Source organism: Pseudochaenichthys georgianus, chromosome 21 (assembly GCF_902827115.2).
Source record: "Pseudochaenichthys georgianus chromosome 21, fPseGeo1.2, whole genome shotgun sequence".
Taxonomy (NCBI): Eukaryota; Metazoa; Chordata; class Actinopteri; order Perciformes; family Channichthyidae; genus Pseudochaenichthys; species Pseudochaenichthys georgianus.
In genome coordinates, this window is record NC_047523.1 from 3,584,149 (window position 1) to 3,609,393 (window position 25,245).

Below are 25,245 nucleotides of genomic sequence, written 5' to 3' on the forward strand. Positions count from 1 at the left end.
GGTTAGTAAAAACCATGAATTAATGCTTTGACAAGTCTGCAGATAAGACGGCAGGCGAAAAGCTTTTAAAATGCGTGTTTTCTGAATGGAATCGGACCCATCAGGCTAAACTAACCTGTAGCTGCTCCGTCCACACTCACAACAACGTCATACAGACACAAATAAAGCAGCGACTGTATTCGCCATGACATAGATAGACAGTCTGTGGTTTGTACATATTTAACTTGTGTCCAGTTTCTGAACAGATATGAGGAGCTGTGAGCTCTGAGTGTGTGCTAACGGCTGATGTGTTGGGACATATTGGGCTGTTGGGCTTGACCAATCACGAAGCGTCATTTCTTGACTGGCAGCAAAAAACAACCAATCACAGCAGTGCTTCTCTGGCTGGCTCTGTCCAATCACAAACAAGAAGTATTCTCCCTAAAGGAATACCCTTTCCGTCCAAAGTGAAATGCTGTGGTGTCTTGCACTTCAGGGCCACCGTAAAAAATGGAGGGAAAAAAAGAGGAACATAAAGGATTCGTTTGTCAGAAGTTCAGAACACAACACACAGGGGCGCCGCCAGGGATTTTGGGCCCCATGAAAATATATCACATTGGGCCCCACCACCAGGCACAGGCCACGCCAACCAAGCACAATGCTCTAACCACACCTCCAGAACCCAACTGACTCATTCATGCTTTAAATAACCTGTACAGGCTTGCATCTATCTTGTAGTCCAATACTAACTGCACAATATTTACTGACACTGAGCGGTGAACATATAACACTGTGCAGACGTGCAACATTCTGCTGCAGTATAATTCACTATTTGATATAACACTAGCATTCCTGACAATAGATCTCAATAGTCATCTTTTATGGTGTAAATGCCTTTTTTAATAACATTTTTGAATGGAACATTCAAAAATCTAAATAAATATAACTTAAATATACATGACCTCTTAAATTAAAATAAAGTGAACATTAACACCAATATTATGTTTTATAAAATGCTATAACAAAAAAAACAACATAAGCAGCAGATTTTTTAATTACATATACATACCAACTACAAAATAAGCAGGTATTAAAGTGTAAACGGACAACAAAACGGAAATGGAAATGAAAAGGCCTGATAGTGGTGCTAAATCAGAGCCTATTACCTGTTCTCAGTCTTTTTCTCATCATGCATCTTGTGTGTAGTGATCCAATATCGTTACCATAGCCTTGTCCTTTAACAGTTATTACGAGCCCTGGCTCAGCCTTACTCACCAAGAGCCCAGCGCCTAGCTTTCTTACAGGCAAAGTCACTGATCAAGTCCTTGAAGTCCAGCTTTCTAGCCAACTGGCTTTCAATGGACAGCATGGCAAGACTGCAAAGCCTTATGGGGGGACAGGGCTGCGGACAGGGCTGCGGAGCCTATGGATCTGTTGGTCCTGACACCAGGGGGAGGGACAACTGATTTAGTATGAATAGCTGCTAAAAATGTACCTGCATTTATTAAATGTCAGCTAAAAGAGGAGTGCAATGAAAAACCTCAGCATTTTCTGTGAAGATATTAACAGTACTTAATGTCAGCAAAACTTTACAATTATTATTTACAATGGACTACGCTTAGCTAACAGACTAATTTCCACCACTCATGGACCACACCCACCTCTTCTTTTGAAAAACTGGGTGACATACTGTCGCCCTTTAGTCACCCTCTCTTGTCTTTCTCTCCTTTCTTTTCTTTCTTGAAAGCCTGACTTTGTTAGTCGTTGAGACATTGTACACACGTAAGTACTAGCATCCCTCCTCACATGCTCTCACTCTGCTAGAAAGTTCCGGTGTCGCACAGCGTTTGGAGGCAGAACCAAACCATTACATGTAAATAGAGGGCGGTGTACAGAGGCTTTGGATAATTAACTTTTGGAAGAAAAAAAGTTAAATGAATCGTAAGTTTAGTGAGTACATCATCAATATGACGTTATATTAATGTTAATTATTGATGATTGATGAAAGGTTACTTAAACATTTGTTGTTATTGTTCTAAAAATGTTTGGGGCCCCTGTCAGTCACGGGCCCTTAGAATCGTCCTAACTTTTCACCCCCTTACGGCGCCCCTGCACACACACACACACACACACACACACACACACACACACACACACACACACACACACACACACACAGTAGTAGCTTTCGTTTCCTCAGAACAGACCGCTCACTTTAAGATCGCCTGCTCTCTCCTCTGCAAACAGCAGGAGGGGGATGAATGTGTGTTGGATGAAGCCTGCTCATGACTAGAGTCAGTTCTAAGAGCTGTGCATGTTGGACAGTGATCGGACCGAGACTGCGGAGGAACATGTCTCCGGGATGGTGAGTGTGTGTGTGTGTGTGTGTGTGTGTGTGTGTGTGTGTGTGTGTGTGTGTGTGTGTGTGTGTGTGTGTGTGTGTGTGTGTGTGTGTGTGAGAGTGTATGAGAGTGTGTTGCTGTGTCCATGTATGTGCGCAGTTAGAAAGCAGTCACGATCTAAATCATTGAAAATCCGTCTTTCATTCCTCAGTTTCATCTAGAATTGTATTCGTCTCGATTTTACGGATCATGTATTCTGCTCACATTACATTTTTGTCGGATTTCGAATCTTTGGAGGAGCTTCCTGTTTCGTACTTTGACATCGCAGTGCACTCACACCCAAATATCAGTCAATTAAAACCCATTATTAAACTATAATCTAATGTGAGACTTCTCTTCGCTAAATACATCGTGTATTGCGCAGAAAGAGTTACATCTGCATCTTCTTCCGGGTTTTATTCAACCACTGTTGGCACCAGAGAGCACAGTGGGGAAATTAGAGCTTTTTCAGAAATCCAAAGGAGCCTCTCATGACGCAGCAGAAACCCTGAGACAGACAGGAAGGGATTAACTTGCAGTGTGTTGTCAGGGTAGTGGAAACAGTACTGTCACTATTTAATTCATCAGCACTTCAATATACTAAATTAATTATTATACTTCATGGGCTTCCTGTGTCTTTCTTTTCTGTAACCTCTTCCTTAAATGCAGAAGAAAAAATAACACCAGGCAGTCCTTTCACATATTTTTAATAATGAACAAATATGGTCCATAAAGTTTAGGGTTGGGTTTTATCTTTTTATTTGATTGGTTATTACAGTGGCGTTTTCAGGTGGGTGATGCATCATCCAGACCTGGGAAGTAACTAAGTACAAGTAGCCTACTACACTAAAGTAAAAATGTTTGTGTAATTATTCTTTACTTGAGTAGTTCCATGGTATGCTACTTTATACTTCTACTCCACTACATCTATAAAGATAAATCATACATTTATTAACAGCTTTAGCTACTTTAACAAAACACATCTCTCAAAATGAAACTAGTGGACTAACTCTTTAAGTCACAAAAGAGACAAGCTATTTAAATATTTTACAAAAAGTCTATCAGAACTTTGTTTGTCTACAGCAGTAAAATGCTACTTGATGCAATAATACTATCTAGAAATGTCAATATATAATTATATACAGTACACACATGAAGGCAATTTTTCTGCACAATGATTACTTTTACTTTTTAACCTTGAAGTACATTTTGTGGACATTACATATTGGAGATTATGAATGTATGAACTTTTACTTGTAAGTATTTTGACAATAATGTATTGGTACTTTTACTAAAGTAAAGCATCTGAATACGTCTTCCATCGCTGCAGACTGTGAGTCAGTAGGCCTCTCTTGAACTCATCCATAACACATACACTCTTTGCCAACTGTGCAACGGGGTCCTTGGTTTTAGGCTCAGAAGCCAAAACAGCATCACAGTCGTCCATTTCCTTTCTGCAGCAGGCTTCTTCTCTTCCTTTTTCTTTCCTAGGGCAGCCGCAGAGGAACGGCCACAGGTTTAAGCGTTATATTGATGGTTCTGGCTGGAGTGAGTAGGGCAACAGGAAGAAGGCCTTGTTTTAACGCTATTATAATCATTTGAATTTCAAAATAATTCAAATGTATTCGCAATGAGTTAAATACAGCTGCAGCTATGATGTTCATGTGAAATCTGTGTTATTGTACCACCTCCTGGTCACAGGCCTGTACAACATACAGCCTCTTATAACACGTATGATAGATCTCATTGGAGACAAATCTAACTGTTGACTGTACAACTAAATTAGCTTTGAAATATTTTTGCTCATGATCAATGTTCGTTTATTTTACTTTTACTATTACACTGCATGGTTAATTTCCCCCTGGCTTAATAATTTATTCCGGATGATATACAGTAAAACAGATTATCAACAACGACAAACTAAATTTGCTCAAACTGCTCTTTCGGGTTACAGCAAAATAAACTGAGGAATTCTATCCCTACACATAGTAGACCGTTAAAGTCAGATTAAAACTGTTACTCCCTAAGGTCTTTTATTATGTCACGTGAAAAATGTAATTTTATATATGCAATGCATACCCAGGGATACATCAGTGTTGTGCAAGCTGATGCATTCCGTTTTTTGTACACTGTCCCCGTTTTAAATAAATGTCTTACCTCCATGTTACAACAGTGTATGTGTCTCTGAACTCAATTTATAAAATACATATGAGAAAAAACTTTAAATAACCTGTTAAGAAAAGCAAATTCATCAAACACTAATGCTTGCCTGAATGCCAAAATGACTGCTGGGATACCTGTGCTGTCAAGTTCATACAAGTTACCAAATGATGCATGGGGATTTAGACATTTCACAAAAACACAAGAGCGTGGAGTGAGTAATGCACGGATCTGGTTAGAGAGTCTGAGGGCAGGGGTCCATGATGGCAGGTCAGGGGAGGGGAGGCTTTCATATGACATGACGTTTGTGCAGATAGCATGAAGTAGAAAAATCGCCGTCGCCAGTTATGTGCTAATGTGGCGTTAGCTCGTTTTCGTTAAGTGCTAATTTAGACGCTTGGTGTTTGAATTGTGTTTCGTTTAGGTACAAATTGTTAATATCGTCTGTTTCCTCCCGTTAAGTGGGTATGCATCATTAATAGGTTGTTAAATGTTAACAAGCCCTGACACTCTGTTTCTTACAAGATGCTGCGTCCCGCGGGGGCAATCGGACTCAAGAGGTTAAGACATCAATATGATTATATTACTACTTTCTGTTGCAGCATCAATGGTCAAGATGTGTGAAAAGTGAGCCAGCTATCATGGATGATCAGGAAAAATAAAGGTAAAGAGAACATGTATGTGATTTTATGTTAAACGAGCCTTCCTATGCAATTTATAGTCCTCTAATGTGATTTGCTCCTTTTAAATTATTTGATTATTTTTGTAGGTTTAGTGAACTACTTTTGTGAAGAAGAAACCAACACTGCCATGGCAGGTCGAGGTGAAATCAAGGTAAGTGACAGTTAAACAATCAGTATTTTAAAGGAATGTAATTTGCAATACATTTACATGCATGCGATAAAGTTATCAATCCAAACCAGGGGTCACCAACCTTTTTTAGGGTGAGGGCTACTTTAAAAAAATAAAACAAGTCGGGGGCTACTTTTACACATTTAACATTATTATATGCTGACCTTTAACCTTTGTGTGCTGTTTGGGTCTGTGGGACCCGTTTTCAGTGTTTCCTAAAAGAACATGTATTCAATTTAATTAATGTAACCTGCTTTATTTGGGGGGGGTCCTCACCTCCTCTAGGGGGGTCCGGGGGCATGCATGGAAGATTTGTTTAAAATGTTGAAGTTAAAAGCATCAATCTGGAGCACTTTGAGAGCAACATGAATTTATGGATACAGCTCTCAACACTCAGATGAAAGGGAGCTGTATACTTTTCAAGAATCCAAACATCTTTAGAATATGATCACAACCAATAACAAATCATTTAAACTTGTTTATTCTGATCTTATGTTACCTAGTTAGCATTCTTTCTTTTTATTTATGCATATTTTACTAATCACTCCACTTTTAAACGTTTTTTTTTACTGTCCTATACACTGGAATGATTTCTTACTTTATCTATATTAAATAGATAAAGGTGTGCTCTCCCTAGCTCTCCATCCCTCCCTTCCTAGCTCTCTCTCTCTCCCTCTCTGTGGCTCGCTCACAGAGGCTGTGTGCTCCTCCGTGGCGATGACGGCTTGCATTAAAAAAATAAAAATAAACATATTTGTAAAGTGGGGGGACACAAAGGTGATTTCGAAAAGAGCGGGGGACATGTCTCCCCTGTGCCAGGTGGAAATTACGCCATGCGTGTGTGTGCGTCAAGTGGAATAAATATATATGCAAGTTGCAACACACACAGAGTAAAGCTCTGCCCCTCATGTGCTGTATAGGCTGGCACGATAGGCTGTTCAATGGGGCTGATGTGTAGTGTAGATTCTGCCAGAAGGGAAACCAGCGGGGAGGTACCACATTGCTTTACTTCCCGACTGCAACGCTGTTCCCGCAAATCAAGCAAGAACGTGATTGGTCGATATTCATTTGGGGTGGGGGGAGGAGGGGTGTTAGATATAGAGTTGTAGTAAGTAGATAGAGTTCGCTATGATTTAGGTTTTGTTTATGCATAGGGTCGATTCTTTTAATTACATTTCCTTTTTTGTTTTGTGTATTTTATACATTTTGGATTTGCTTGGCGAGCTATTTTTAGAACATGCCCCGCGACTCACGTTGCCCCTGCGGGCGACTAAGTGCCCGCGGGCACCGTGTTGGCTACCCTTGATCTAAACTCTAACCTATTAAACAACTTCAAGTTGTTATGTATTACTACACCTTATGTTTCAACACCTTAATATGGTCAACAAATAAGTGTTCATTCATTTGAGTTGTAAAAATAACAGGACTTTTTTATTTCAGAGTCAGGAGGAGGATCTGCCACCGGACATCAAGGACTGGAGTAAACATCAAGTGAAAGCATGGACTCTCACGTTAGATGATGTTGATGACGGAGTTGCAGAAATCTTGTTTGAGCAGGACATTAATGGACCAAGTCTTTTGCTTTTAGATAGAGAAGACTTAAAAGAAATGGGTGTGACTTTTGGACCTGCAAAACTTTTCATTCATGCCAGAGATGAGTTAGTGAAATGTAAGAAAGAGGAGCCAACAAATGCTACAAATCAGTGTGGAAAACCATGCAAGCCTTATCCATTTTGTAGGCAGCATGATACACATAGATATATCGAGAGCAACATTCTCGATATTCCAGAATCAGGTGCCTTAGACTTAATTGAACCCTGCCATGAGTATAAAGGTTTCACCAATACAACTGATGAAACTAAAATGAGCAAGTTCACTGCTGAGGTTATCCGCTTTGCAGCTGCCTGCATGAATAGCCGCACAAATGGCACCATACACTTTGGAATAGGTGACGAGCCAGATTTCAGCCATGGACAAGTGTTGGGAGTGGTCGTTAAGGACAAAGAGGCCTATTTAAAGGAACTAAAATCTGCCATTGATGGTTGCTTTGAGTATAAAAACAAACAATCTGCTCAAAATTGCATCAAACCTCCTCGATTTGTTGAGGTTCTCTTCAAGAATATGACATCTTCTGACAAATGTGTCATAGAAGTGGACATAGTTCCTGACTGTATGGTGTGTGAAGAAAGCATCTTCCACACATTCAACATTAAAAAAGCCAAAAAAAAAGGAAAAGGTAAAGAAACAGACGAAAATGAAACAAAACCATCCAAGCAACTATTTGTCCGAGATGGAGGTAGTAGCAGGAATCTTCTCGCACAAACCACATCCCCCAAACTGATGGAAGAGTACAACCAGTTCGTTGACGGAATGGCACAGCGGTCACAACTCCGGAAACAAGCTGAAGAGAAGCACCTCAATGTGATTAAAAGCAGTACCCAAGGCTCCAGACTCAGTCAGATGATAACTGGTGGAACCCACTCTTTAGATAAGTCACACTTTGAGCGTTACGTGATAGTAACTAACAAATCACATTCAATTCAGTTAGAATCTTTAGGATTCCTCGTAGAGATCAACCCAACAGCTGTTTTGGACTTTGATCCAGAATCAGCTAAAGATGGTTTACAGTGTCACTTCGAACAGCAGAGTACAGTAAGTGTCCATTTACCAGCAAAGTATAAAATCACAGAAGGAGTCGAGGACATTGCAAACAAGTTGAAATTAACTCGAAACACCAGCTGGGTGTTCTGCAATGGAGGTATTGAGGATGAGACACCTTCAGATATAGATGAGTGGTTGATGGAAAAGGGAGCCTCAATTCGAGATGTGATTTCTTTCTTGTGTCGGAAAGATGTGCTTCCAAACAAGAGATTCCTTGTTATCTTTTTACTTTTGTCAACAGTGAGTGAGAGGATGGACCCTCTTGTTGAGACTTTCAGTACATTCTGGCAGGAGCTCAGAGGCACAGAGCAAATCCTTTGTATATGCGACAATGAAAAAGCATTTACCTCCTGGAATGACCTAATTGATGCTCGGTGCGGGATCAATATCTCTGGAAGATGCATATATGATCTCAGCTTTGCTGAAGTCAATGGCACTATCCTAAGTCTTTTGTCCAAAAACCGTAGGTCCAGTCGTTTCCTACCCTGTGGGGGGGGAAGCAAAGTCTCCTTTGAAAAGAAAGTGGAGCGTAGCATGAGTTCCTTAGAGGTCCTGTGTGTGAACCAATGTGACGGAGGAAACGAGGAACAAATTGTCACCGAGGAGAACTTCTACAAGGGAGGAAAAGTCTCATGGTGGAATTTCTATTTCTCAGAGCAGCCTGCATCCACACCATTTATCAAACGAGACAAGTTTGACTTCATCATGGACACAGTCATACCAGACTTGTGCTCCCTGAGAAATGCCTGCGTGGTGTTCAACCTTGTGCATGTGCCTGGATGTGGTGGCACAACTTTGGCCATGCACACTTTATGGGCTCTCCGGGACAAATTCCGTTGTGCAGTCCTCAGAGACAGCAATGCTGACTTTGCTGAAGTTGCTGATCAAGTGGTCAATCTTTTAATGTACAAACATGAGGAGAAATCACCACGCATCCCTGTTTTGCTGATGATAGATGACTTTGATGATAAGGAAAAAGTATTTGACTTGCAGAAGCTCATCGAGAAAGAGTGTGCCAAGAAAAGGATTCAGTCAAAGTCTTCACAGGTAATTCTTCTGAACTGTATGAGGTCAGAGTCGTCTGAACAGACTGAACAAACTGAAGAGACAGTATTCATTGGCAACAATCTCTCCGAGAAGGAGCAGGAACTGTTTGAGAACAAACTTAAAGAAATAGAGAAGACACACAAGAATGCAGACACGTTCTATGGGTTCATGATCTTGAAGAAGAACTTCAAGCCAGAGTATGTTCAAGGAGTGGCCCGCAATACCCTAAAGAGCTTCAACATAAATCAGAAACATGCACAACTCCTGGCTGTTCTAGTTCTGTTGAAGGTATACTGCAACAGATCCTCACTGTCTGTCTCCTTGTGTGAGGAGTTCCTTGGTCTTCAACCAAAACCAGTCTGTGGGACCATCAAAGTTGAAGAAGGGTTTGGGACATTTTCCACTTTAATTGACACCTGCTCAGTTGCGGGTAAGGTAGTATTTAAAGCCGTGAAAATGATCCATCCAAGTATCGCTGATCACTGTTTGCAGGAACTCACAACAACACACAAGGTGAGCAAAGCTGATATTACTGACCTCCTGCTGACCACAGAAAAGCTTTATGAGAGCACACAAGGCAAAGACCAACTCCTGCAAGATGTTCACCACATTTTGGTGAAGAGGTATCATTCAGTGGAGGAATCTCAGTTCTCTCCACTAATTCAACACATTGCAAGTGAAACCCCAGGACTCGAAGAGATGGTTCTACAAAATGCATCCAAACGATTTCCAAAAGATGCAGTTGTTTCTCAGTTACTGGCCAGGTACTGTTACCTAAAGAAGAAGGACTTCTTAGAGGCAGCAGATTGGGCACGTAGAGCAAGGGAACTCTCCAACGACAGCTCCTATTTTGCTGACACATCCGCACAAGTTATCAAGCATGAGCTGAAAAATGCCATTGCAAACTACAAGGAGGAACCTATCAGTGCTAACAAATTGGACGAGCTTCTCAAAATGGCCCAGTCAGCAATAGATGCGTTCAAGGATACACAGAACATTGCAAAGAAGGAGTCATTGCTTCGATTGAAAAACTTTAAAGACAACTGCCCTTTCAACACAGCAGGGTGCCTGGGAGAAATTCAGGTTGGTGTAATTGTCATTGAAGTGCTGGCAAAGACCCCGGTGTTTTCTTACGACAATGTCCGCCATGACATTATGAGCGGGGTTCTCTCTGGAGTTGTGAAACTTCAGGATGTAGAGAGAAACGATAAACGGCACCAAAAACACACACACTACTACACGATTCTCAGGCCGTTTGAGGATTTGCTTTACAGCCTCAGATGTAGGATGAAGGTGAACTTCGACTTCCTTGACAGTTTTTATGTGAACTTGGGCTCCAGATCTGGAATGAAAGACAATCGTGACCAAATAGTCCAAAATGAGCTTTTCAGATGTTTCAGAGTGTATGCAAATCTCTTCTGCAAGACAGATTCTGCAGCTCTTCTCAAGAATCAGGGCATGCAAAACATGCTGAAACTCCACAAGGCAAGACAATACCTGGAGATGCAAAAAGCTGACAGCTACTCTGGGATTCTGATGTGTCTCTCAAACAAGGTCTCATCTGAAACATTGGAAAAGATCGCCAGACAGTATGCGTTGCTTTGTGAACATCCCCATAGGCCGACTGTGAGGGAAAGAATCAACTTCATCTACGTCAATGTTGTGTTGGGATGTATCAAACTGGAATCAAAATACATCCTGCCATACCAGAAGCTAATAGATCTCCTTTACCAAGTCATGCGTGAGCAAATCCCAATAAGTGAGACTTTGTCCCTTTACTTCATTGCCGTTGTGTTGTTGTGGCCACAGCAGCGCAGTCAGCAGAATGTTCAACCTCGAGGTCTGGGGATGTGCATCTCACAGATGAGGACCTCCTATCACACGGAGATGAAGGAAGTGTACAATGGAAAGACGGCCATTGTCCATTTCTTCCTGGGGAGGAAACAGGGCTATGGACGACTTGTACACCTAGGGGAAATCACAAAGTGCATCAAGGCTGGGCAGGAAGAGTTTGCTTTGAAGTGGGAAAATGGCAAAATATGGAAAGAGAAGGAGGTGGAGACGCGCCTTTGCAGAGTCACTGGCAAGGTGAAGAACAACTTGATACTGGCAGATACTTGTATCCCAAACCTGAAGATTGAAGTCACCCCAATGTCTCGAAGTCAGCTTTGTGCTCATGCCGAGGGGTCAACAGTGTCCTTCTTCACTGGTTTCTCAATGAGAGGCCCTGTTGCACTGGACATTAACTAAACTTTGAAAGCTGCCTGTTCCAACATGCTGTAGCTTTCAGCTAAACATTGCATCCCTCTGTTCATACACACTGGCTTAAAAGTAATCAGTGATGCAAAATCAACCAATGCACAGCTCTGTTCTGTGTTCATCCCAGGCTCTGTACATTACCTTTTTCAGTCTGTTGTTTTGTAAAGAAAAGTAATTGTCAAGTATAACTTTAAAATCCAACCTATTGAAAATGTCTTGTTTGAATGTGTACTCACGCTCACAGTCAATTATTTTTAACAATGGTGAAAATCAAATGATATGACCTGAAAAGGAATTCAACTATTACTTTTTTGCATGTTCAGGATCAACTAAATACAAATGTTGTGTGGCAGTTTGATAATATTGCTCCATGAAATGAAATGATGTGCTTTTATATATTTAAGAACACATTAAGTTGTGAAATAACTCTTAAGAATTTCAAATGTTTTGCATCATGTATCTGGGATTCATCATGTTCCATCATTTCTTTTAAATTGAAACAATTTTGCTTTTCATAGTCTTTGAACAATGTCTGTAACTTTATATAACTGATATTGAAATGTTGATCTCTCAGGTCTTCAGGGACTGGTCAGCTTTCTGTCCCCAGAGTCAGAACTAAACATGGAGAAGCAGCGTTCAGTTATTATGCTCCAAATATCTGGAACAAACTCCCAGAAACCTGCAGGTCCGCTGCAACTCTGACTACTTTTAAATCCAGCAAGAAGACTTTTCTTTTTGTCGCTGCTTTTAATTGAACTATTCACATCTTAGACTGCACTGTAACTTTTATCCATGTATTTTTTCTTTTAATGTTTATTTTATTAGCTTTTCTTTTTAATGACTGATTTTAAATGCCATTTTCTTTCGTTTTTTGTAAAGCACTTTGAATTGCCTTGTGTTGAAAAGTGCTATATAAATAAACTTGCCTTGATTTTATTTGTTTTTATATATTCATTATGAATTATTCATCATATATATCATCCATAATACTTTTTAGCTTTTGAGTTCCTTTACTTTTGATGAGAGTTTGGTTCAATCACATTTTCTATACCATTCAATGAAAAACAATGAGCATTCCATTTTTGCAATAACTCTAATAAAGATGTAATGAAACCCTAACATGTAAGAAGTTATTTACATTCAAATGCAATGTTTTTATTGGCTATCTAGCCAAACGAAAGAAACATCACTAAAACTTTGTATCACAAAATCAATGTATTGCCTTGTACTATATGTTCTGGGTAGTGCTGTCAAAATTATCGCGTTAACGGCGGTAATTAATTTTTTGAATTAATTGCGTTAAAATATTTAACGCATTTAACGCATGTGCAGAATGGCCCGCCCCATACGTGCCACCAGTGGCAGCGCCAGGGTATGGCTGGGGTAGGCTACACCCATACCAAGAAATGGCTTAGCCCCACCATGAAAAATGATGTTAAAGTAAGCAAAATAAAGTCTGCCAACTCGCGCGGAGTAATTGCACAGACAGTAAGATTGATTTCAGTAGCCACGGTTTTGAAAACTTTGTCACGTAGTGATGTCTTCTCAATAGAACATCTTTGTTAACGGCGTGGTGTTGTTGCAGGAAGTCCCGACGGAGAATACTTTTGCTGTAGTACAGGGCAGAGCCATATAATAGTAATAATATGGCTCTGGTACAGGGGTGCACATAACTGGTACGCAGGTTATGTGCGTAATCTGAAATGCGTACCCTCACTTGTGTCACAAAGCGCATTTGCGTACCGACGTACTTGTGAAGCTTTTCCAGAAGGCGGTTAGATCACCGGACGACAGAGTCGGTCTCCGTGTGCACAGACAGGGCTGCTGTAACGTCGGTCTGTACAACGGAACTGTGCCAAAACTACGCCAACCGGCTGCGGAGGGAGACTCCCTCCTTCACTGGAGAACTGCGCTAAAACAGCTGATCACAACGTTCACACTCTGTGGTCACGAAGTACTCCACTAGCCGCCGCCGCCCCCCCTCTGTCGACTTTCCTGAAGTACTCCCCCGTTGATAGAAATCAACACGTAATGAATTAAGACCCCACGGTTTGATGATTGATAGGTGTGTGGGTTGTCTTTCATTTTGACATGCAGAAAAATGTTATAATAAACATAGATACTGTATGTTAAATGGATATATCCGCCTTCTTTCATTTATCTTTCCATTCCCACAACAATATACATAAATAAATGGCATATTTTGGACATAGTTCGAATGGTGATTAATCATGATTAATTAATTTTAAGCTGTGATTAATCTGATTAAAAATTGTAATCGTTTGACAGCCCTATTTCTGGGCCTTAGTTATTAACGTAATATAAACATAACTTGTCTAGAGTAAAATTACTTTTTTACATAACTCCAAATACGACATTATTTGGAATGTACACAATCCATGAAATCAGCCTTTGATTTAAAACTAAACTTTCAGAGGAGACTTTGAAAGAAATAGCAGTTTATAGAATGTCTTCATCTCAGTCACTCAGAATTTATTTATAATATAATATAAAAATGAAACATATTTTACACCCCACACAATAATAATACATGGATACCTGTTTGACGTGTTTAAGATAATGTGGATTTAGGGAGGCCAATTATTTGAAAATATTTTGTTATAACTGAGCAAAACCATAATGTATCAAGCCTCAAATACTCCTGCTCTCTGACGCTTTACCTGGGCAGGCCTTTTCTAGAGCAAGTGAAAAATCAATCGATCAGTAAAATAAGCCAAATCCAGAACCACCTCTTTTAAAAGATTGATAAGGCTTGGTAAAAGAAATGTGTTAAAAATTCAAAAAACATGTTTTATTTAAAGACAAATGGGATGGTTCCAAATTCTGTGAAGTTATTATAGAATAAATGGATGGAGATAACCTGGAAGCGAGCAGACTTTCTAAGACCCAACTAACATTTCTCCTTTCCTCTTCTTGATGGGAATAGTAGATCCTAATCTATTAAATGTTGGTTTTATTGTATTAAATCAGATTGAGAAATTGAAGCAGAAGAACGCACAGGCACGTAGATTGTACACATGAGAGTATGCAGCTGAATATAGATGTGTATGTGTGTATATGGAGACAGATATACTTGCATGCAGACCACTAGAAGTAAAGATGGCTAAAACCTTTCCTAAGGATTGAGTTAGGGCCAACACGTACTTTTCAATACCTCTTATTGTGCATATTCATATATTAGTTTGTGTCAAAATACTTAGCTTTACCAACCAAATATATACAAACTGTATAATGATGAATTATGTATTGGAGGTGAAGTACTTTTGGGATGTTCTTTACCAGTAACGCACACAGGAGGGCGCAACATCCTCAGAAATGATTAAACCTGTGCTATAATTCCAGTTTGTGGCTGCCTTTAGTTCAACACCACATATAGAATAGTTATCCGACACCAATACAATGAAAACATACATCTTAGAATGTTATGCCACTGGACAATACTGAAATGAAATAAATGAATGTACACCGTATGTAAATATAAGGCACATATTCAAAAGCAGTTCACAGGGTGCCAATACACTTGAGAAACTCCTCATTCGGGATGCACAATAACTATTGACAGATGTTTGTAATTGAACTTGAGGGTGAAGGAGTAACAGGGTCGACAAAACAGAGGAAGTCCCGCCTCCCTGGGATGACGGACAGTGTGACTTGTCTGAGGTTTGAATGGACAACAGGGCAGCTTCTCACTCAGACGTCTCTATTGAACACATACTTACATCCACCAGCTCCTGGGGGGGTGGGGGGTGCAGATTGCCGTGTCAGTGTGTGGTTCAGGATGATGAGCGAGGTGTGGAGCCCCTTACTGAATATGTATGCTGCTTTCTGGCCTTTCTGAGCTCAGGTTCCCCGCCTCAGGAGACCGGCAGAGTCTGTGTCACGCTGTGTCAGAGCAGCAGATGGCTCAACAAGTGACACACATCTGTAAGGGATTGGATGTCTGCATTTGAGGAGAAAGCTTATAGACTCTAAAAGAACTTCACGCATCTGTTCACTTTGAATAGCTTTAGTCACACTAAGTTTGGTCGGTTCACAAAATGCCAACAACAAGCTAATTTGGTCTTTAGTATGCAATGTCAGTCAGGATGGATTCAGTCCACATGTGAGGTATATGTGGCTCTGCAACACATGGCTGAAAGCTATCTTCAAAGGGTCTTCTTTTAGGGGTCAAAGGTCATTCTGGTGATAAGTGTGTCCTTCCTATATATTGTAGTGAAAGGGAGCTGTGGTTTCCAAACACAGGCTAGGTGTAAACAGTGGTGGAAAGTAACAAAGTACATAAATACTAAAGTACTGCATTTGAGTCCATTTTTGAAGTATTTGTACTTTACTTGAGAAATTCCATCTAATGCTACTTTATACTTTTAATAATTAATTACATTTACTAATTCATTTATTATTTATTAAGCTTTAGTGACTTTTCAGATTAAGATGTTGCATTAAGTTGCATGTGATCAACTTAAAACATAATATAATGTGAAATCTAAAATATTTCAGTGACTGTTCAAGGTACACAAAAAGTATACAATATAATAAAAAAAGTTAATAACACTTTTTCCAGTTATTAACTCCGGAATTTACAAAGCTGTCATCTCCACATTTGGAGAAAGTTACAAGCCGTTTGACAGCAGCAAATCTGCATATTTCAAAGAAGGCTCGTTAGTGGTTTTGCAAAGAATGAACCACTCTCTGTTTTTGTACCTGCATTGCCCAACCGATCTAGCGGTCTCCCTTTTTTTCTACAATTAGCTGTGCTGCTTTACCCGTCTCAATGTCTCGACAACAAACCTCCACGCAGACGGAACCAGCCTGTTTCGGTTCAATGATGTCGGCGGTTTGACAGTCTCATCGGTCGCAGAGCTGCTGCTTTGGGGTTCATCTGGCTGCGCTGGTTCTATGGTTGAAGGACCAGGCTCCGGAGTTGTGGATGTCAGGGATGTGACATTGAAGTTGTGGAAGTTCAGTTTTTGTTTTGACGGTATTTTATTTAATGATGCGCTGGTTCTTCTGACATGTTTGCGATATCAAGGCTGACACCAGAACAACGTAACAAAGAAACAAATCCAAACTTTTGTATTGGCTGTAATGTAAATGGATACATTTGAATGGTGTGACAATGTCCTCTTTGATTGGATTAAAATGTACATATTCTTCCTTTTTATGTTTGCCTGCTTTATTTTACCTAATGCAATATATGAGCCTCTGCCTGTAGCCAATGAGAATGTCTTATCGTCTCCTCAATTTGCAAGATCAGATTGCGTTCTTTTTAGATGCGACTTTAGAGTAGAGGGGAATTCTTGAAATGGGATGTACAGTGTTCCGCGGCATCCGCCACTGCGAAAATGTGGGGGCAGGGCTGTAAAGTGTGTGTGGGGGGGGGGGGGGGGACAATGGCCCCTTGGCCCTCCTGCTTCCGGCGCCCCTGACTGAGGGAACATGATGTCAGAGAACACAGTTACTACATCTTCATGATATACTTGTGGGAAAGTGAAAACAAGCAGGTCATCCTGTGTCTCTTCAGAAGGTTTATCCTCCTGGGGGACATGTTAGAGAAGAATGATACAGTTGAAAATAAAGTTTCACAGGTCACTCACTGTGCTATTTGCAACGAAATTAAGAGTTATCCTTGATTATTTCGCCCATAACGATATTATACATATGATGGACAGCTCCCGTTAAGTGGGTATGCATCATTAATAGGTTGTTAAATGTTAACAAGCCCTGACACTCTGTTTCTTACAAGATGCTGCGTCCCGCGGGGGCAATCGGACTCAAGAGGTTAAGACATCAATATGATTATATTACTACTTTTTCTGTTGCAGCATCAATGGTCAAGATGTGTGAAAAGTGAGCCAGCTATCATGGATGATCAGGAAAAATAAAGGTAAAGAGAACATGTATGTGATTTATGTTAAACGAGCCTTCCTATGCAATTTATAGTCCTCTAATGTGATTTGCTCCTTTTAAATTATTTGATTATTTTTGTAGGTTTAGTGAACTACTTTTGTGAAGAAGAAACCAACACTGCCATGGCAGGTCGAGGTGAAATCAAGGTAAGTGACAGTTAAACAATCAGTATTTTAAAGGAATGTAATTTGCAATACATTTACATGCATGCGATAAAGTTATCAATCCAAACCAGGGGTCACCAACCTTTTTTAGGGTGAGGGCTACTTTAAAAAAATAAAACAAGTCGGGGGCTACTTTTACACATTTAACATTATTATATGCTGACCTTTAACCTTTGTGTGCTGTTTGGGTCTGTGGGACCCGTTTTCAGTGTTTCCTAAAAGAACATGTATTCAATTTAATTAATGTAACCTGCTTTATTTGGGGGGGGGCCTCACCTCCTCTAGGGGGTCCGGGGGCATGCACCACCGGGAAAATGTTTTTTAAATGTTGAAGTTAAATGCATCAATCTGGAGCACTTTGAGAGCAACATGAATGTATGGAAACAGCTCTCAACACTCAGATGAAAGGGAGCTGTATACTTTTCAATACAAATCTTTAGAATTTGATCACAACCAATAACAAATCATTTAAATGTGTTTATTCTTATCTTATGTTACCTAGTTAGCATTCTTTCTTTTTATTTATGCATATTTTACTAACACTCCCCTTTTAAACGTTTTTTTTACTGTCCTATACTTGGAATGATTTCTTACTTTATCTATATTAAATAGATAAAGGTGTGCTCTCCCTAGCTCTCCTCTCCCTCTCCTTCCTAGCTCTCTCTCTCTCCCTCTCTCTGTGCTCGCTCACAGGCTGTGTGCTCCTCCGTGGCGATGACGGCTTGCGTTAAAAAAATAATAAACATATTTGTAAAGTGGGGACACAAAGGTGATTTCGAAAAGCGGGGGACATGTCCCCAGTGGAAATTACGCCATGCGTGTGTGTGCGTCAAGTGCAATAAATATATAAGTTGCAACACACAGAGTAAAACTCTGCCCCTCATGTGTTGTATAGGCTGGCATGATAGGCTGTTCAATGGGGCTGATGTGTAGTGTAGATTCTGCCAGAAGGAAACAGCGGGGAGGTACCACATTGCTTTTCTTCCCGACTGCAACGCTGGTCCCGCAAATCAAGCAAGAACGTGATTGGTCGATATTCATTGTGGGTGGGGGAGGGGTGTTAGATATAGAGTTGTAGTAAGTAGATAGAGTTCGCTATGATTTAGGTTTCGTTTATGCATAGGGTAGATTCTTTTAATTACATTTCCTTTTTTGTTTTGTGTATTTTATACATTTTGGATTTGCTTGGCGAGCTATTTTTAGAACATGCCCCGCGACTCACGTTGCCCCTGCGGGCGACTAAGTGCCCGCGGGCACCGTGTTGGCTACCCTTGATCTAAACTCTAACCTATTAAACAACTTCAAGTTGTTATGTATTACTACACCTTATGTTTCAACACCTTAATATGGTCAACAATAAGTGTTCATTCATTTGAGTTGTAAAAATAACAGGACTTTTTTATTTCAGAGTCAGGAGGAGGATCTGCCACCGGACATCAAGGACTGGAGTAAACATCAAGTGAAAGCATGGACTCTCACGTTAGATGATGTTGATGACGGAGTTGCAGAAATCTTGTTTGAGCAGGACATTAATGGACCAAGTCTTTTGCTTTTAGATAGAGAAGACTAAAAGAATGGTGTGTGACTTTTGACCTCGCAAACTTTTCATTCATGCCAGAGATGAGTTAGTGAAATGTAAGAAAGAGGAGCCAACAAATGCTACAAATCAGTGTGGAAAACCATGCAAGCCTTATCCATTTTGTAGGCAGCATGATACACATAGATATATCGAGAGCAACATTCTCGATATTCCAGAATCAGGTGCCTTAGACTTAATTGAACCCTGCCATGAGTATAAAGGTTTCACCAATACAACTGATGAAACTAAAATGAGCAAGTTCACTGCTGAGGTTATCCGCTTTGCAGCTGCCTGCATGAATAGCCGCACAAATGGCACCATACACTTTGGAATAGGTGACGAGCCAGATTTCAGCCATGGACAAGTGTGGAGTGGTCGTTAAGGACAAAGAGGCCTATTTAAAGGAACTAAAATCTGCCATTGATGGTTGCTTTGAGTATAACAACAAACAACTCTGCTCCAAAATTGCATCAAACCTCCTCGATTTGTTGAGGTTTCTCTTCAAGATATGACATCTTCTGACAAATGTGTCATAGAAGTGGACATAGTCCTTGACTGTATGGTGTGTGAAGAAGCATCTTCCACACATTCAACATTAAAAAAGCCAAAAAAAAAGGAAAAGGTAAAGAAACAGACGAAAATGAAACAAACCATCCAAGCAACTATTTGTCCGAGATGGAGGTAGTAGCAGGAATCTTCTCGCACAAACCACATCCCCCAAACTGATGGAAGAGTACAACCAGTTCGTTGACGGAATGGCACAGCGGTCACAACTCCGGAAACAAGCTGAAGAGAAGCACCTCAATGTGATTAAAAGCAGTACCCAAGGCTCCAGACTCAGTCAGATGATAACTGGTGGAACCCACTCTTTAGATAAGTCACACTTTGAGCGTTACGTGATAGTAACTAACAAATCACATTCAATTCAGTTAGAATCTTTAGGATTCCTCGTAGAGATCAACCCAACAGCTGTTTTGGACTTTGATCCAGAATCAGCTAAAGATGGTTTACAGTGTCACTTCGAACAGCAGAGTACAAGTAAGTGTCCATTACCAGCAAAGTATAAAATCACAGAAGGAGTCGAGGACATTGCAAACAAGTTGAAATTAACTCGAAACACCAGCTGGGTGTTCTGCAATGGAGGTATTGAGGATGAGACACCTTCAGATATAGATGAGTGGTTGATGGAAAAGGGAGCCTCAATTCGAGATGTGATTTCTTCTTGTGTCGGAAGATGTGCTTCCAAACAAGAGATTCCTTGTTATCTTTTTACTTTTGTCAACAGTGAGTGAGAGGATGGACCCTCTTGTTGAGACTTTCAGTACATTCTGGCAGGAGCTCAGAGGCACAGAGCAAATCCTTTGTATATGCGACAATGAAAAAGGCATTTACCTCCTGGAATGACCTAATTGATGCTCGGTGCGGGATCAATATCTCTGGAAGATGCATATATGATCTCAGCTTTGCTGAAGTCAATGGCACTATCCTAAGTCTTTTGTCCAAAAAACCGTAGAGGTCCAGTCGTTTCCTACCCTGTGGGGGGGGAAGCAAAGTCTCCTTTGAAAAGAAAGTGGAGCGTAGCATGAGTTCCTTAGAGGTCCTGTGTGTGAACCAATGTGACGGAGGAAACGAGGAACAAATTGTCACCGAGGAGAACTTCTACAAGGGAGGAAAGTCTCATGGTGGAATTTCTATTTCTCAGAGCAGCCTGCATCCACACCATTTATCAAACGAGACAAGTTTGACTTCATCATGGACACAGTCATACCAGACTTGTGCTCCCTGAGAAATGCCTGCGTGGTGTTCAACCTGTGCATGTGCCTGGATGTGGTGGCCACAACTTTGGCCATGCACACTTTATGGGCTCTCCGGGACAAATTCCGTTGTGCAGTCCTCAGAGACAGCAATGCTGACTTTGCTGAAGTTGCTGATCAAGTGGTCAATCTTTTAATGTACAAACATGAGGAGAAATCACCACGCATCCCTGTTTTGCTGATGATAGATGACTTTGATGATAAGGAAAAAGTATTTGACTTGCAGAAGCTCATCGAGAAAGAGTGTGCCAAGAAAAGGATTCAGTCAAAGTCTTCACAGGTAATTCTTCTGAACTGTATGAGGTCAGAGTCGTCTGAACAGACTGAACAAACTGAAGAGACAGTATTCATTGGCAACAATCTCTCCGAGAAGGAGCAGGAACTGTTTGAGAACAAACTTAAAGAAATAGAGAAGACACACAAGAATGCAGACACGTTCTATGGGTTCATGATCTTGAAGAAGAACTTCAAGCCAGAGTATGTTCAAGGAGTGGCCCGCAATACCCTAAAGAGCTTCAACATAAATCAGAAACATGCACAACTCCTGGCTGTTCTAGTTCTGTTGAAGGTATACTGCAACAGATCCTCACTGTCTGTCTCCTTGTGTGAGGAGTTCCTTGGTCTTCAACCAAAACCAGTCTGTGGGACCATCAAAGTTGAAGAAGGGTTTGGGACATTTTCCACTTTAATTGACACCTGCTCAGTTGCGGGTAAGGTAGTATTTAAAGCCGTGAAAATGATCCATCCAAGTATCGCTGATCACTGTTTGCAGGAACTCACAACAACACACAAGGTGAGCAAAGCTGATATTACTGACCTCCTGCTGACCACAGAAAAGCTTTATGAGAGCACACAAGGCAAAGACCAACTCCTGCAAGATGTTCACCACATTTTGGTGAAGAGGTATCATTCAGTGGAGGAATCTCAGTTCTCTCCACTAATTCAACACATTGCAAGTGAAACCCCAGGACTCGAAGAGATGGTTCTACAAAATGCATCCAAACGATTTCCAAAAGATGCAGTTGTTTCTCAGTTACTGGCCAGGTACTGTTACCTAAAGAAGAAGGACTTCTTAGAGGCAGCAGATTGGGCACGTAGAGCAAGGGAACTCTCCAACGACAGCTCCTATTTTGCTGACACATCCGCACAAGTTATCAAGCATGAGCTGAAAAATGCCATTGCAAACTACAAGGAGGAACCTATCAGTGCTAACAAATTGGACGAGCTTCTCAAAATGGCCCAGTCAGCAATAGATGCGTTCAAGGATACACAGAACATTGCAAAGAGGAGTCATTGCTTCGATTGAAAAACTTTAAAGACAACTGCCCTTTCAACACAGCAGGGTGCCTGGGAGAAATTCAGGTTGGTGTAATTGTCATTGAAGTGCTGGCAAGACCCCGGTGTTTTCTTACGACAATGTCCGCCATGACATTATGAGCGGGGTTCTCTCTGGAGTTGTGAAACTTCAGGATGTAGAGAGAAACGATAAACGGCACCAAAAACACACACACTACTACACGATTCTCAGGCCGTTTGAGGATTTGCTTTACAGCCTCAGATGTAGGATGAAGGTGAACTTCGACTTCCTTGACAGTTTTTATGTGAACTTGGGCTCCAGATCTGGAATGAAAGACAATCGTGACCAAATAGTCCAAAATGAGCTTTTCAGATGTTTCAGAGTGTATGCAAATCTCTTCTGCAAGACAGATTCTGCAGCTCTTCTCAAGAATCAGGGCATGCAAAACATGCTGAAACTCCACAAGGCAAGACAATACCTGGAGATGCAAAAAGCTGACAGCTACTCTGGGATTCTGATGTGTCTCTCAAACAAGGTCTCATCTGAAACATTGGAAAAGATCGCCAGACAGTATGCGTTGCTTTGTGAACATCCCCATAGGCCGACTGTGAGGGAAAGAATCAACTTCATCTACGTCAATGTTGTGTTGGGATGTATCAAACTGGAATCAAAATACATCCTGCCATACCAGAAGCTAATAGATCTCCTTTACCAAGTCATGCGTGAGCAAATCCCAATAAGTGAGACTTTGTCCCTTTACTTCATTGCCGTTGTGTTGTTGTGGCCACAGCAGCGCAGTCAGCAGAATGTTCAACCTCGAGGTCTGGGGATGTGCATCTCACAGATGAGGACCTCCTATCACACGGAGATGAAGGAAGTGTACAATGGAAAGACGGCCATTGTCCATTTCTTCCTGGGGAGGAAACAGGGCTATGGACGACTTGTACACCTAGGGGAAATCACAAAGTGCATCAAGGCTGGGCAGGAAGAGTTTGCTTTGAAGTGGGAAAATGGCAAAATATGGAAAGAGAAGGAGGTGGAGACGCGCCTTTGCAGAGTCACTGGCAAGGTGAAGAACAACTTGATACTGGCAGATACTTGTATCCCAAACCTGAAGATTGAAGTCACCCCAATGTCTCGAAGTCAGCTTTGTGCTCATGCCGAGGGGTCAACAGTGTCCTTCTTCACTGGTTTCTCAATGAGAGGCCCTGTTGCACTGGACATTAACTAAACTTTGAAAGCTGCCTGTTCCAACATGCTGTAGCTTTCAGCTAAACATTGCATCCCTCTGTTCATACACACTGGCTTAAAAGTAATCAGTGATGCAAAATCAACCAATGCACAGCTCTGTTCTGTGTTCATCCCAGGCTCTGTACATTACCTTTTTCAGTCTGTTGTTTTGTAAAGAAAAGTAATTGTCAAGTATAACTTTAAAATCCAACCTATTGAAAATGTCTTGTTTGAATGTGTACTCACGCTCACAGTCAATTATTTTTAACAATGGTGAAAATCAAAATGATATGACCTGAAAAGGAATTCAACTATTACTTTTTTGCATGTTCAGGATCAACTAAATACAAATGTTGTGTGGCAGTTTGATAATATTGCTCCATGAAATGAAATGATGTGCTTTTATATATTTAAGAACACATTAAGTTGTGAAATAACTCTTAAGAATTTCAAATGTTTTGCATCATGTATCTGGGATTCATCATGTTCCATCATTTCTTTTAAATTGAAACAATTTTGCTTTTCATAGTCTTTGAACAATGTCTGTAACTTTATATAACTGATATTGAAATGTTGATCTCTCAGGTCTTCAGGGACTGGTCAGCTTTCTGTCCCCAGAGTCAGAACTAAACATGGAGAAGCAGCGTTCAGTTATTATGCTCCAAATATCTGGAACAAACTCCCAGAAACCTGCAGGTCCGCTGCAACTCTGACTACTTTTAAATCCAGCAAGAAGACTTTTCTTTTTGTCGCTGCTTTTAATTGAACTATTCACATCTTAGACTGCACTGTAACTTTTATCCATGTATTTTTTCTTTTAATGTTTATTTTATTAGCTTTTCTTTTTAATGACTGATTTTAAATGCCATTTTCTTTCGTTTTTTGTAAAGCACTTTGAATTGCCTTGTGTTGAAAAGTGCTATATAAATAAACTTGCCTTGATTTTATTTGTTTTTATATATTCATTATGAATTATTCATCATATATATCATCCATAATACTTTTTAGCTTTTGAGTTCCTTTACTTTTGATGAGAGTTTGGTTCAATCACATTTTCTATACCATTCAATGAAAAACAATGAGCATTCCATTTTTGCAATAACTCTAATAAAGATGTAATGAAACCCTAACATGTAAGAAGTTATTTACATTCAAATGCAATGTTTTTATTGGCTATCTAGCCAAACGAAAGAAACATCACTAAAACTTTGTATCACAAAATCAATGTATTGCCTTGTACTATATGTTCTGGGTAGTGCTGTCAAAATTATCGCGTTAACGGCGGTAATTAATTTTTTGAATTAATTGCGTTAAAATATTTAACGCATTTAACGCATGTGCAGAATGGCCCGCCCCATACGTGCCACCAGTGGCAGCGCCAGGGTATGGCTGGGGTAGGCTACACCCATACCAAGAAATGGCTTAGCCCCACCATGAAAAATGATGTTAAAGTAAGCAAAATAAAGTCTGCCAACTCGCGCGGAGTAAATTGCACAGACAGTAAGATTGATTTCAGTAGCCACGGTTTTGAAAACTTTTGTCACGTAGTGATGTCTTCTCAATAGAACATCTTTGTTAACGGCGTGGTGTTGTTGCAGGAAGTCCCGACGGAGAATACTTTTGCTGTAGTACAGGGCAGAGCCATATAATAGTAATAATATGGCTCTGGTACAGGGGTGCACATAACTGGTACGCAGGTTATGTGCGTAATCTGAAATGCGTACCCTCACTTGTGTCACAAAGCGCATTTGCGTACCGACGTACTTGTGAAGCTTTTCCAGAAGGCGGTTAGATCACCGGACGACAGAGTCGGTCTCCGTGTGCACAGACAGGGCTGCTGTTAACGTCGGTCTGTACAACGGAACTGTGCCAAAACTACGCCAACCGGCTGCGG

At 40.6% G+C, this 25,245-nt stretch overlaps 1 protein-coding gene and 1 pseudogene across 1 annotated transcript; both read left to right on the forward strand.

Moving 5' to 3' along the window:
* The first annotated feature begins 2,146 nt into the window (after positions 1-2,146).
* Positions 2,147-12,458, forward strand: LOC117466479 (sterile alpha motif domain-containing protein 9-like). Its single transcript, XM_034109738.2, has 4 exons — positions 2,147-2,344; positions 5,123-5,184; positions 5,290-5,354; positions 6,813-12,458. The coding sequence occupies exons 2-4, from the start codon at positions 5,166-5,168 to the stop codon at positions 11,328-11,330; spliced, it is 4,602 nt and encodes a 1,533-aa protein (XP_033965629.1). The 5' UTR covers positions 2,147-2,344; positions 5,123-5,165; the 3' UTR covers positions 11,331-12,458.
* A 4,723-nt stretch (positions 12,459-17,181) lies between these two features.
* On the forward strand, positions 17,182-24,481 carry LOC117466658 (sterile alpha motif domain-containing protein 9-like; annotated as a pseudogene).
* Positions 24,482-25,245: the final 764 nt, after the last annotated feature.

Excerpts from the sequence above, each read along its gene's own strand:
- LOC117466479 (XM_034109738.2), top strand. Across the intron at positions 5,355-6,812 it reads CAGGTCGAGGTGAAATCAAG|AGTCAGGAGGAGGATCTGCC; the intron begins GTAAGTGACAGT and ends TTTTTATTTCAG.